This window comes from Acanthopagrus latus, chromosome 2 (assembly GCF_904848185.1).
Source record: "Acanthopagrus latus isolate v.2019 chromosome 2, fAcaLat1.1, whole genome shotgun sequence".
Lineage (NCBI taxonomy): Eukaryota > Metazoa > Chordata > Actinopteri > Spariformes > Sparidae > Acanthopagrus > Acanthopagrus latus.
Window position 1 is genome coordinate 17105642 of NC_051040.1, and position 15217 is coordinate 17120858.

Genomic DNA, 15217 nt, shown 5'->3' on the forward strand with positions numbered 1-15217 from the left:
TAAGGATCTATTATTCAGAATGGCCTCGTACTATAGATGCTCATACATGCCTGAGGGACAGAGTATGTGAGGGCAAGGGAGAAGAAAATCTGAAGAAATTACACAAGGCAGAAAAAGCAAAGAAAGATACAGAAAGCCGAAAAAAAAGAAAGGCAGCCAGATAGGAACATTAATGAGCTTCACCTTAAGAAAAACAAGTCACATAACTTATGTGCATATCTTCCTGTGTGTGTGTGTGTGTGTGTGTGTGTGTGTGTGTGTGTGTGTGTGTGTGTGTGTGTGTGTGTGTGTGTGTGTCTGCTGCAGAATCAGAGTCATGTCTGAGACTGATTACTGTGACAAAATAAAACCTCCCACATGTGATGTCTGTGTGTGTGTGTGTGTGTGTGTGTGTGTGTGTGTGTGTGTGTGTGTGTGTGTGTGTGTGTGTGTCTGTGTCTGTGTGTCAGACTGACATGTTTGTACAGTATTTAAAAGGATGACATCACCATCACTCAGCTGCTTATGTTGACAAAGTTGCTGAGGTGTGCCTGTCTGTGTACGGGAAGGACTGTCATTTTCTGCGTGTGAATGTGTCTGTCTGTCATGCACACTCATTATTAGATTATTACCAAATTAAAGGTCCAGTGTGGAAGATTTAGAGGGATTATGGGGCAGAAATGGAAAATAATATCCATAATTATGATTTCATTAGGTATAATCAGCTCAAACTAAGAATAACGTGTTTCCACTAGCGCTGAATGAGCATTTTACAGTATATGTAGAGAATACAGGTCCTCTTCTGCAGAGCTATGTTGCACTGATATGTTTCTACCAAAGCCTACAATAGACAAATCTAACACTGGCTCTTGAGAGGGCCTTTCACTAGGGATGAGCAATATTTTCATACCAATACAAATAATTTCCTACCTCTCATGGCTGACAATGATGAGATAACCGATAAGTTCACATTTGTTTTTATTTTTGAAAGACTCTCCAAACCTGTGGTGTATGTCGCTTAATCCTACACATTGGGCTTTTAAGGCAAGTATCATTGTTACAGTTTCGGTGGATGTTTCTGTTCAATTTCAGTCTCGTAATTGTCCTTTATTGATTTTATTCTTTAATGTATCTCTATTTTTGCAGCACTTTTCTTCTCTTATTCTTTTTCTGTGATTTTGCCTGTCTTATGGCTTTTAGTCCTTTTACCGGTCATGACTCAAATTGTCTTTTTTTGTTTAAAATGTTCTGTTCTCTGTTCTGTTCTCTTGTTTTTAACTCACTTTTTCAACTAGGCTTCCATGTGTTTGGCTTGACTTTTGAGTGTTTATTCTGTAATACTGTCTTCCTGAGTTTCTTGCTTTTGCTTGTTTGTCCAAGCACTTTGTGAAATCTGTTTTTAAAGGTGCACTATGAATAAAGTTTATTGTTAAGTCAAGGACCAAATTAGTGAACAGACCTGGATTTCTTGTCCTGTAACCACAATGGCATGCAGATATTTTAGTCTGATTCCTTCCTGTGTTTTGATGCTGTGATTGTGCCAGAAAGGTCATGCAGTACCAGATGGAGCACAGTGTTTCTGCACACAAACAGCAGCTTGCTAACACTGACGGAAGAAAAATGAGGGGTGACATGTAGCTTCTGTGTCATAACACTTTAACATGATTACCTTGTAGTGATGAGGTTAGGGTGACTTACAATACAATGATGAAACCTGTACCCATATTAATAAAACTCACATGCAGGTGCCAGATGCGGCACAGAAAACGATGTAGCAGACTTTGCATCCATCCTTTGATGACCTTTCATACCGTCTCGACCATACAAAACAGTTTTTAAATTGAGAAACTATGTTAAAGCTTTGAGAGAATTCGCCTGCAACAGTTCATTCAACATTGTGTAAATTCAAATGTCATGCCTACCAATCATTTAGTATGGATGGCTCATTTTGCAGGTTTTTTGCTTCACATAAGCCCCTTTGGAATAATAAATCCAGAGAACTCTATGACTTTCTTTGAAGACTCCAAACTGTGAAATCATCACTTTTTCATGTACGCTTTTCCCCTCTCCAGCTACTTCGGCAGTGCTGACTGTGTGCACTCATAAAGCAAACATTTTATCCCAGCTTTAATTCAAAGTAGCTCCCCCACTTTGAATTCTTTTTCGAATCAGAAAATGTGTCCCCGTTCCTGGAAAATCCCTCTGGGTATTATTAGTGCATGGGACTCTTAAGTCAGTAGTGGTAGTGAAAGAAAGTGTCATTAAGGCAGACAAACTACAATTTGTGCTGCCTGGATTCTATGTAATACAGCTGCGGTTTGACTAAAATGTCCACATTCATCAGAAAGGACAAGACTTTCCTCCGACATCACTCACATCTTTATCTTTATGAGACCTGTCTTACCTGTATGCAGTGCAGTAGATCTGTATGGTAGTACCGATCATGGTGAGCATTGGCAGCAGCTAGCGTTAGCAAGTAATCATTCCTGGCTTGTGTTGCCTTGGAGTTACAATCACTTCTCTTGGCTTTCAACTGGAATGAAAGGAAGACAGACAATGTTGCAACACTGCATTACAGCAACAGACTGGAGATTTAAGCTTTAAGTGGTTTCAGAACACAAGTCTCTTTCCAGTTTCAGGGCTCATTAGAGAGGCAAAGACAAACAACCACTTTTTATATTCATATCATGGCTCAAATTAGACTGCTTGAAAGTTTTGCCTGAAGAGGGAGGAACAGTCTTTGTGTCTTTGCAAGTGAGTCCTCGTACCTTTACACTTGCTTTCTGTAAACTAATTCTTGACTGAAAAAGACCCAGTTTGGACCTGAAAAACAAAAGAAGAGCATGTAAAGAAGTTAATCAATTTCTCATTTTAACTTTGACAAATTAATATGACGTTATCATGCTTGCACACTTAAAGATACCCTGTGGAGTTAAGGACAACTAATGAATTGTGTTTTATATTGTAAGTGCACACAAGCACACACTAACGCTCATGAAAGGATGTTGCCAGTCCACACATTCAACACAGCAACATGCCAACAAAGGCATTGAAGAAAAAGGCTGTTAATGAGTAAACATGATTACAAACTTAGTGGAAAATAAAATAAGGGATGCACAGTAACGGTTTTTTCAGCTGATATTGATAACCGATAGTAACGTGCCTCTGATGGGTAATACCAATCAGATGACTTATAATATCCCATTTTTGTATGTTATGAAGAAGCAGATAACATGCAGTTTATGCACCTTCCTGGGTACGCCAGACTAAGGTGTAGCAAGCAAAGAAGGATGATTTAATATTGCACATCTCTGATAAGATTTGCCTTAGCTTATCCCTCCTCTCAGAACTATTGTTTAAAGTGTAAGACAAACTGCAATCATGTCGTCAGCATTTCAGGGTTTAAACAACCACCTACTATATTGGAATTTGTAAATGCTGCGCATCTTAAGTCAGTGACAGCAATATTCCTTGACTTCATTGGCTCTATTCATCGGCTACAACCAATGTGGTTCCGACAAACAGCTGATAATATACATTTCCCAAATCAGTCCAATAATATATTGCTCCCATACATATAGTGCATCCCTTTGAACATGTTTGTTTGGCCTTGTATTTTAATGAACACACCAAAATGACACTGAATGCACACTGAACATCAATTTTGTTTGTTTGTTTCCAAAAAAAAAAAACCTCCACAAAAAGATGCACTACCACCACACCTGCACATTGTTATGTCTTTTAACACCTCTGTTGGAACTTGATTCATTCACAAAGATTTGATAAACAAGTAATAACAACAGGGTAAGGTAGAAAGGAGAAAAAGACCCAGAGCTTTCTATGTTGTAACTCTCATCTCTAACCTCTGCTTCAAAGCAGGCATCATATATTGACCCTGAACAGGCTGGAGCGTGACAGCAATAAATCCCTGCCTGATCCAGCCACAGTGATTTATATGGATGGTGATATCAGAAAGACCTGCCTGAGAAAATGATGCAGTGAGCCTGTGTGCATGCATGCATGTGTGTTTGTCTGTGGTCTGCTTTTTTGTGCGATGAAAACTGCCTTAGTGTGCATTCTCTTAACTCTCACACATGCATGCAAAGCGCATTACTGTGTGTTAACGTCTGTCACTTGTCTACACGTGCAATTATGTGTGGTGTGTTTCTGCAAATGTTGCTCTGCTTTATGCGCCAAGTGGTGTTAAAGTATAAAGTCTGTGTGCCAATTTTCTTCTGGTGTGTCCCTTGCACCCTACAATGACTAATGTCTCAGCATTTTGTTCAACTGACACACACATACACACACACACACACACACTCACATAATGGCACAGCGGCAATGCAGTAATTTCTGTGGCTGTGTCTTTCTACTGAGTGATAGAGAACAGGAAAGAGTCGACTGGCCAATCGATGTGGGCGCTAACCGGGACTGAGAATTCAGTGAAGTGAAAATGCCACCAGAGCTGCTGCTACCTAGGGCTCGGAGGGAAACAATGCTCAATACTATTGGATCAAACTTTGGTAGTGCTTGTGGGACTCCAAGGCTTCATATAATTACATTGTATTATAGTGAAATCCTTCAAAGTAAGAATTTACCAAAAGTGTGACTCTAAAATGTCTGGCTGACTGAAGTTTTTGAAAGCATCATTACAGCAAAACATTTGCACTTGATAATATTGAAAGTGCCAAATCTATTAAAAATAAAGATCTACTATCAGATTTCCAATTTAAGGTGTTCTGCATGGAGGCATCTGTTTTGTTTTCTCCCTTTTTTTATTTGTATTTACTTTGCCTGACTCTCCCTTATTAACATACACAGCCTGTAGATGAACTGCCTCTCTCAGCCTTAATGATGATGTCTCTCTGTCTCTTTCTCTCTCTCTTCCTTTCTCTCTGTGAGGTTAACCAACTTTGTACTCTTGATAGTATTCCTTCTGACAATGGAGACCATCTGTTCAGTCAAAGCTTTTTTTAATTTCTATGCACAAATACACACATGCGTTGTGGTGAACTCACTTGGCCTCTATGTCAGCCTTCTCTCGTACAGCGTGGGCAACCTGCTCACAGTCGTAGTATTTTTTCTTGGCTTTGGCCAGCTCTTTCACCGACTCCTGCAGCTCTGCTTGAATGCCGCTCAACTGATCTATGGTCTGTGAGTGGGAGAAGAGAAAACAAGGCGGAGAAAGAGCAGACTGACATGAGTCATGTTCACTGAGTGCGAGCACATGAGTACATGTTGAAGAGAGGGATGGAGAAAAAAGACTGCTCAAGGAAACTATGACTAACACTCACAGTCCACACACTTGCTCACCTTTTTGAGTTGCTGTTCCTTGTAGAGTCGAACAGTCTTGGCGGGATCTGATACTTGACTTTTGTAGTTGTCACACACGTTGAGCCTGGACTGGCTCACCTGCACGGTACCTTCTAAGTAGGACCTCCACACTGCATACACATTCCTGGTTGGAGAGAAAAGCACAAAAAAGCTGCTGTTCTGTAACTTGCACCCACACAAGCGACTGGCTAGAAAACCACAATTTTCTCCTGCACCTTGAACAAAGATTTATGTGTTAAGTGTTGCAGTAGTCGCTAGAACTAACAAAAAAAAACCCAACACCAGTAAATCTATGAAATTTAGATCTAATGTCTTCATTCCTGGTTTTCACAATGAGTTGGATCCAGCTTGAGGTTTTATATTTCAGTGCCTCTGTCACGGACCTGTAAACACGGACACATACATACATACACGTGCTGTAGACCATATTATATTTTTTTAAGACTTTTGAAACAACCCAGGAGAGAACAAGAGTTTAATTTCAGTACTACAAACTATAAGAGCAAGTTAGTTTTTAACGTTTTTTTATGGGAAATGTGGCTGCATGCTTCTACATGTATCATGCTCACACACATTTACCTACCTGTAGTCTGTCCTCTGATCATCAGGGTTGATTCCGGGCCAGTCTCTCTTTAGGTACGAGCTTGCTAACTTCTGCAGAGCCTGAAAGAAGCACAAGTGTAATGATGAGGCAGTGATTATCTCTTTTTCTGTGACTAGTTTTGCACTGTTTGAGAATTACAGTAATTAAGATGAGTGACGCAAATAAGGGGCAAAAGATCTGAACAGTGTCACCAGTGAATTAACTGTTAAGGTAGAAACAGGCACATGTTTTGTTTACCAGCACTATATTCTGTAGCTGCAACTGTTAATCAATAAATTGAATTTGCAACTATTTTGATAATTGATTTTGATCACATTTATTTTGACTTAAAAAAGAGCAAAAATTCTCTGACTCCAGCTTCTTAAAATGTGAATATTTTTGGCATATTTACTCCTCTGTGACAGTACACTCACCCATGGAAAACTAATCAATATATCTGGAAAACAAGTGATAGGCTGACAATGAAAGAATATGCTAGTTGCGGCAGTATGTCACCACGGCAGGACTGCTAAAAGTTTCGCATAACATAACAACCTATTTTAGCACATATGAAGCTCTTTTTTAAAGGCAGGAAAAACTGCTTTACAATTATTTAGTAGATTTCACCTTACCTGATTTGCATTTTTATATTTTTCTCTGCACGGTAAGGGGAAGGTAACCAGGTCAAGCCTTAACTAAGTGCACAACTGAGTGTGAAGATCTCAGATGTGGCTGTTTTTGTTACTTTATTCCTGCCAAGTGCTGCTTTCTTCTGAGCAGTAATTTATATTTCTGTTCACAACCAAAATGTAAGCTGTTTCCACTATAATACGGATCAGCTCTGTGTCAGCAGCTGTGAATCAGCCAGTCAGCTCCTGTGAGTACAAGCAGAAACCCAAGGGCTGCGAGAGAGGGTAACCTATATCCTCTGGACTGGGTCACTGTGTCAGTAGCAACAACTCACAGACACTCTGCCCCTGTGAGCCTGTGGAGGGTCTGTGTGTGTGAGTGTGTGTGTGTGTGTGTGAGTGTGAGTGTGTGTGTGTGTGTGTGTGTGTGTGTGTGTGTGTGTGTGCAAGCGTGTGTGCGTGAGCGCATGTGCGCGTGTGTGTGTAGGGCTGGGACAGGAGCTTAAATCCTCATAAATAAAACAACTGTTAACAAACCAGAACAACAACTACAACAACCCAATCAGCTCAGGAACACAGCCATACTCACATCCTCCAGGCACATTCTTCCCTTTATCTGTTTTATCAGTCTGGCTGTAAATCTTCAAATCTCCCCCTATGTCTCCCAGTCATTAACTCTCTGGTTACGTCTCACAGGCTCTCAAATGTTCTGCTATCGCTCCCCTCATCCTCCTAACTGAAGCCCTGTCATTCATTAATTCCACATATCTCCATCCTTTCTCCACTTCTCTCTTATATCAAGCAGCTAGGTTGTCTTTGTTCTCTCTCCCTCTCATCCTGCCCTTTTCACTTTTCACAGATGGTCATTTTGTGGCCAAAACCATCTACCAGTTCCCTCCCTTGAAAAATTTTAGGTCCTTTTTTGGTGACACTCAAGTTCATGTCCTGGGGGAGACCATGGCCCAGTGACCCTTGACACCTATCAGCTAAATCCTCCAGAGGAAGGGCCGAGAAGAGCTAGATCTGAAAATCTATGAACAACTCCCCATTTTACCTCAGCAGTGTTCCTCTTTGAGTAAACAGCCGGCGGTGGAGTAAATATTTTGCCATCAATTAAACTAAGTGTAAGGGTCATACTGTGTCAGAGCTGCCTTTGAGACGAACGTAGCTTACATGTAGAAGAGGTAACCTATTTCTAACGAACCGTGTTCCTCAGGAAATGGTTAGCCAATGCCAGCCTCACTGACGTAAGCTACAGCAAGTGCCAGAAAAACAACAGATAAAGTAAATTCAGACACACACAAAGAAAACCTAGGGCACAAAAAGTGCTCTGTCCAGTGCGTGAGGAAACACGTTTGCTTCAAGAATAGTCAACCTCTCTCTCGTACTCTCTCGAGGGAAGGGTGGAGTGGGTGTGGACGGTTTTGATGAAAGGCTGTGAGACTGTGCGAGTGTGTTTGTTAGAAAAGGAGGGAGAGTGTGTGAAGGAGGGTGGGAGGGACACATAACATTGAAATTGCAATAGAAGGGCCTGGTATTTAATTGCTTTCCTGCTGTATAAAGGGGGAGGGAGGGGGTTAGCGAGGACAGTTACTGACAGCTGAGACAGCCTATGACTGTGAGCTGGCAGGCTGACGGGAAGACTGATTTGACAGCTGGACTTCCACACCACGATGCTCGCCATCAGTTTAACTCTCCTGTCTGATAATTACTCAAATCGCAAAAAAAAAGCGTAAAACCTGCTGCTGCTGAACAAGTGACTTACACTGAACCCTGCAACAGTCAAAATGTGTCAGATATCCAGAATGTGTTCCAGCTGGACAACTGGGATTTGTCTTCATTAGTGTCCCCTGGTGGACGTTATACGCACATCATTCAACCAGTTGACAGCTGGCATTCATTTAAGGACAGGTTCACTTGCCTGTCTTAAAACAATGTGCCAAAAGAGTTGGTCGCTGAAATCATTCCTTGTGTTCACGCTTACTGTGCAAAAATTCTTACCAAACAAAACACTGGAAATGATGGACAGTGGAAGAATTTGGAACATATCAACTTGATTTGGCTAAAAGGGCCATGTACGATTTTGATATCTGTCACTTATCCAGAAAAGACATGCTTCCATTTTGTCAAATACAAAAATTCACATTGACTCTGAGAATATAGCCCTGCACATTGTAATGCTCCAAGTCTATGTTTTTCCTCTGAGGTGCATGGTGAAGCATAATCTTCACAGGTAAATCTCCAGACACTCCAGTTTCAGTAATGTATGTAAGTTAAATTTATAGCAACCTGATCAAGGTCCCCTTTGGGTGAGCCTTCCAGTATTACTACAAGCAAATTAACTAAATGATTACAACCGTCAACACAAATAAGGCAGAATGTGATCATCTGTGAATCCTCTTCGACAAAAACAACACATTTATGTTCTACCTCATTAACTTCAGTGATTTCAGTAAATACTGAAATTCTGAATTTGATGCAAGCAACTTCTTTCAAACAAGTTGGGACAGGGGCAACAAATCCTGGGAAATTTGAGGAATGCTCCAAAAACAGCTGTTTGGAACATTCTGCAGGTAAATGGCTTCATTAGTGACAGGTGATGGCACTGTGAGAAGGTATGAAAGCAGCATCATTGAAAGGCTCAGTTGCTTGCAATCAAGGATGGGGAAAGGTTTACAACTTTGTGAAACACATAATAGTACAAAGGATATTATTACATGGGCTGAGAAGGCTTCATAAAACCATTGTTGGTACACACAGATTGTCTGTAGATGATTGCAATCTCTTTAATTTATATTTTACACAGCCCAATCAGAATAAAAATGGCTGATGAAGAGACAGATCCAGTCCAGCCCAATCTAAAATCATTATCAATCAGATTGAGAGAGGTGGCATACCTATGATAATCTGTTCCACTGAAAAATATTGGTGCCTAATAACTATATAAACACTTAATCTCACATTGGAGTAAAATCTGTGGACGTTGCTTCCAGGAGGAAGAGATCTCTTTACAGCCAACAGCTGTCTCTGGCTGCAGTCAGAGCTTTCCAATGTACATATTGAATACTGCAGACTTTAAAAAACGCAGATCTCTCTTTTATGCATACATGGTAGTATCATCACATGCCGAAACATAACGCAGTGGGATGGTGCTGTCTCAACATTGCTTTATAGTGACCCCATCAAACAACTTCCATTTACTGGCTCCAAAGCTTTTTGAAAGCCCCTTTAGATGAGTCCATGGTGACAGATCTGTCATCTAAGCAAGAGCAATGGCAGCTAAACTTGGCAACCACTGAATGGTGAGACGCACACAGAGTGACTGATTTGTGACAGCTTCACTAAGGTGCTGTTGGCAGACTCAGGGGGATTTCTGATGCTCGTTCACTTTCCCTCTTCTCCACTCTGACTGCTTCTTCTTCCATCCCCGCATGCCTCATGCCTCTCCCGTCTTTCTATCGCTCTCTCCCCAGATCCCATCTTTTTATAGGACCTCTCATCATCCCTCCATCCTCCTTTCTATGCTGCCATCACCTGACAGCCACCTGAACAGCATGTTGCTATGGAAACCCTCTGCCCTTCCTGTGTGGTATGGGTTAAGGTGGAACCACTCCTGTTAAGCCACACTCGTGCAGTAAAAGAAACGCACGCACACACAAACATGCATGCGTCCTGTTTTTGTGTTTCGGGTGGCAAACAGGGTACCCAGACAGCAGGATATCCTGAGACCAGGATCTGTATGCGTGTTTGTGTGCGAGAGCGAGAGCGAGAGCGAGAGAGAGAGCGAGAGAGAGAGCGAGAGCGAGAGCGAGAGCGAGAGCGAGAGCGAGAGAGAGAATATCAGAAAGAGGAAGGGAGGCTGAATAATGTGATGATGTGCATTTTAAGCTTGTCAGTTACTAAGCTAACAGCCTGTAATTATTTTCATCATGGTAAACCAGTCTCTGTGAGTTCACTTTACATACATTCTGACATTTTCTAAATTACATACAAGTCCATGGAAGACGCTACAATTACAGGTCATAATAAGGTGACATTATTGTTGTTCATTGGCCAGAAATGCAACTGTATTTTCTCGCAGGATGACATGTTTACTTTTGACTTGCTGTTTAATTTTCACGCCCAATATTTGTCCAGGCAGCTCTTAGCTGAGCCAAAAAACGGCAACTGATGATTACATTAGAGAAAACTTAATTGAGAGGTTCTGTATCAAGTCATATTTTAATCATAATTTATTATCCATTCATGCCACCACAGCTCATTCATCACTGTTCTCTCAGCTGCACACCCTGCCAAATAACTCCACAGACAGTCACCTTGATACTTCGGCCTTCTGTTTACGCTTCCACGCATTTATTTTCTCTCCTGTCTCTGGCTCAGTCACTCGCTATTTGCTGCCTTCTTTTTCAACCACCTCACTTTCTAAACTTCCTCCTAAATCAATATACTTGATTTTCCCTCCCTATTCTTCCTGTCTGCACTCCTCTGCCCTGAAGCTCTCTGCCTCTGTGTCAGTTTGTTGTGTTCGGATTGTGTTATAGAGAATGCAGCACTTCAACGCTTTTGCTTATAAAAAAGAAGGCCACAATAGACAGCAATGGCATGTTGTAAAGAGTTATTGCGTGTGATGAAGGTTTGTGTGTTAATGTGTGAAAGAGGACAGTGAGGAGAAATCATCATGATCTCTATGCTTTTCTTAAACATCTTCTCCCTTCTATCAATCTGATGAACAAAAAATCAATGTAGATCAAATATTGGTGCCATATTGGAGACATCTCAGCCATAACAGAGATACATACAGGATGCAAAAAATGCCAACAGAAAAAGTTGCTGCTGTGTTTATATCCTAGTTATGCAACCGTGACGCAGAAGTATTTCTCCAGCCCATGGACAGATTTTTTAATAATTTTCGTAGGCTTGAAAGTTTTACAAATATGAAGCATCCATGGATCAAAAATGGTGTCCTGTCAACAGTTTTGCAGACATGTCTTTTATAATCGTGGTCTATGGTGGATATGCTTTCATTGGCCACTGGGCAAAACTTGAAGCAAGGTTGGCAGGCAGCGCCATATCCAGGTCTAAATAATAACAGTATCTCCTATTGATGACACTGTAGCGGGCCACCAAAGTCTTATTTGACCCGCTATCGCTTCATAATTGTATACAAAAAAGTTTAACCTCTAACAATAGCGTTAAAGATCAAATGTTTTGTGCTATTGCTCCAGCAAAAAAAACTTTTACCATCAGTCAGTGTTATATCTAATTGTTTTCTACATTTGATGTTTTCTATAATTTCTCATTTATGTGAATGTTATTCATCATATAGCCTTTTAAGGTGCTCTTAATGTGAACCAGATTGCATTTTACATTAAAATGTGCAAAAAAGTTTCCTCTAGGGGAAATATGAAAGTCTCTTGAAATACATTCATCAAGTTGGCTGTGATGGATGCAGTGGTACAATGATTAGTTAAGTAGTTGCCAATTATCAAATCAATAGGCAACAATTTTGATAATCAATTTATCGGTTTGACTGATTACAGAAAAAAAAAACATTTAGCTCTGGTTTCTTTAGTTCTGTGTGACAGTAAGCTGTACATCTTTTGGTTGTGGATAAAACAAGACACTTGAGGACAGCATCTTGGGCTTTGGGAAACACTAAACACTGAACATTTTCTGATTTTCTGAATATACTTTTTCTGTTATAGACAAAACACTAATTAATCAATTAAGAAAATATGATTAATCGACAATGAAAGGAACATTTTGTTGAGGTCCTAGATGGATGTGTGCATGCGCTACTGTTATGTGACGGGTGTGCCAATGTATGGAAAGAGAAAAGGCTGAAGTGAAGGAGGAGAGGAGCGGAGAGGAGAGGAGAGAGAGGAGAGGTTTTACATTTGCAAATTATCTCTAGTGGGTGGACTATTTCAGATGTTATTTATGAACCCAACCTCAGAATTCACAATTTATTTAGGGATCCCACAGACCATGAAGCAGACCCATAATGTTAAGGCTGATTTACAGGGAACAGTGCACCACGGGAGTGCAGAAGGACGCCGACACACAGTGACAGCCACAGCAGGCTGGCCTTTTTGGGCAGTCCAGTGAAGTGTGACCCCAGCCTGAAACTATTCCAGTAATGTTGACCGTGGGAGGGGAATACAGGACAAATAGCTAACGCTCGCAAGCTAACACACACACAGAAAACACAGAGCTTTTGATTGACAGCTGGTAATTGCGGCTGAGTCCTTCACAGAGGGGGCGTCTGCTCTGACACAGTGAGAGGACGAAGGTTAAACGACAGCATCTTGACTTTCTTTCTCACTATGCATCATCCTCTGCTCTAGCTCAGTCTCGATCATGTTGCTTGTGTTTATTTCTTTTTCTGTCTCACCCCCTTCCCCTCACTTTCTCTCTGTCTGTCTCTCAGGTGATTGGCTGGCTTTCTGTCTGTATTGCCAGAAGGGGGCCAATGAGTGAGCGAAGACTCCCTTAGTAAGCACCAGCAGTCGGCTAAGTGATTGTCTATAGGAGAGAGAGAGACAAGAATCAAGGGCATACGTGTCATAAAATATGCTAATGTGATATGAGTAAAGAACAAATTTAATATTCTAACTAAATCTATTTCCCATTCGTCGTGTATTTGTAAAAGAAGTCCCTGTCCTCAGACATTCCTACACATGAAGACACACACATACGTGCACACACCTACAATTAGGAGGGAATCCATTGTCCTACTGAGCAGGGGGGGTTGTTGCTAGGCAACCTCTATTTCTAAGGTGAATAAGACAGTGCAGAGGGAGAATAGTGAGAGATGGAGAGAGAGAGAGCGAGACACGGTGAGGGAGAGGGGGAGATAATGAGTGTCTGAAACCAGAGGGGATGACCGCAGGAAACTCTCACTTAATCATTCAAACCGCATGCAAATGAAGACAAACAAGCATTTCTCTCCTGTCTCTTTACTCCATCTCACATCCATATGCACGCTTAGGACCACAAAACAGGAGTTATCGGTGAGGACAGCTGCATACAGTTGAATATTTGTATGGTAATATGTAATTTAGAGCTGCATGGGTGATGCTATACAATGTTTTTCATTGAGCTGCAGAAGGATTTTTTTCTGCTGACAGTGTTTCTTAGGGGTGTCCATATAGATGTGTGTTTGTGTGAACGGGAGTGTAAGATCAGCAGCATCAAAACACAACAGAAATCTTTCACACTGTTGTTGGAACACCTGCTTGAGGTCTATTTAGATGTTCCTCAACTATTGCTTGGTAAGAGCAGTATGCTGACACGGCCTTCTACCATGAAATGTATCTGTTGGTTTTGTGTGTCCTGGCAAATCTGTAGCACCCAGTGCATTTAAAAGTATCAGGATTTAAGGTGATCTACATACTGGATACTGCAGCACTTTTGCTCTCAATAACCTTCTGTTTCGAGGGATTAAAATTATGTTTCCACAAACATTATCTTCAACACGCAGTGTATAATTTTTGCCCCTAAGGGTCAATTAATCAAAACTAAACATGTATATAGCGTGGGATCATGGGAGTCCTCATTGTACACCACCAGTGCTGATGAAAACGTGTCTATCCAAAGAAATACTCAAGGACAAGGCAACGTTTTAAATGAGATGTTTTCTTCCTTTCCTTGTGTGTGTTATATATGTTCTTAAAAGAAACCACTGCTCCTGAAACACCTTGTTAGCAGTCTCTTTAAGTCAGTGACCATGTCATATATTTGCATAATGTATGTCTAGCAGCTAGTTTGGCACGTAAGAACTGATTTTGCACAGCTGCTCTGTTGTTGTTGTGACACTGGGTCAGGCCTGTGTTAGCTGACCAATCACTGGGTAGAGACCAGATATTCGGGAGGTGGGCCTTAAAGAGACAGGAGCCCTGTTTCAGACGGGGGGAATACAGAGCTGCAGCATTGGATAGTATGAGAAAACAGGTGTGTTTTTTGAGAACCAAAGCATGAAAACCTATTGTAGTAGTGAACTAAAAATACAATTATGAACCTGAAAATGAGCTTTTCAAATTTGATGCACATTACACTTAGTCTTTATTGCCATCTTCCTCCCTCACTCTCTGACTCTTTCCTGGAAGTTATGGCGACCAAATTAAACTCACCCAGGAATTTTGACTATCAATTAACCCGTGTTTTTACATGCAATTTTTTGTTTTGTATATAGAATATAAGATAACTGTACTACTGTAAATATCAATTTTAATCCCCCTTGAACAAAAACTCCAGTGTTTGAGCTTAAGCTGTGTCTGAGGTCAACCTGGCCTTCAGCCTTCAGTAAAAGGAAGACAGCTTGTGCGTATAAACTGGAGAGAACAAACCCTCTGTTAGTTTGGGAGGGAGAGTTCTGAGATTAAAGTCCTGCCTGTTAAAGAAGTCTGCTCACATAATTTAGGACTGCTTGCTGGGTAGAATTGCTAGGGGCAAAAAGCAATACACTATGGGAATATTGCTGAGTGGATATAGGGCTTATTTACATGCCTATGTTGTTTCTTACATACACTATTCATGATTACTATGCAGCAACTTATAAATCTGAAGGAGAGAATGCCCAAAAATGAAAGAAACACTGGAACATCTGTGAGTAACCAAACAAGAGCATAGGAAGTGAAACCAAATGTGGTCTGCAGCACATCTGTGAGTTTCTATTCATCTGAAGATTGAG

General features: G+C 40.9%; 1 protein-coding gene across 2 annotated transcripts in view; it reads right to left on the reverse strand.

Moving 5' to 3' along the window:
* Positions 1-15217, reverse strand: part of LOC119004767 (F-BAR and double SH3 domains protein 2-like) — a 73632-nt gene that overhangs the window by 33354 nt on the left and 25061 nt on the right. For both annotated transcript variants that reach the window (XM_037071965.1, XM_037071970.1), the window contains exons 4-8: positions 5897-5976; positions 5293-5437; positions 4998-5131; positions 2748-2802; positions 2384-2512 (exon numbers count right to left, since the gene is read on the reverse strand). In XM_037071965.1, the coding sequence (XP_036927860.1) occupies positions 2384-2512; positions 2748-2802; positions 4998-5131; positions 5293-5437; positions 5897-5976 (543 nt within the window). The remainder of the gene's footprint in view (positions 1-2383; positions 2513-2747; positions 2803-4997; positions 5132-5292; positions 5438-5896; positions 5977-15217) is intronic.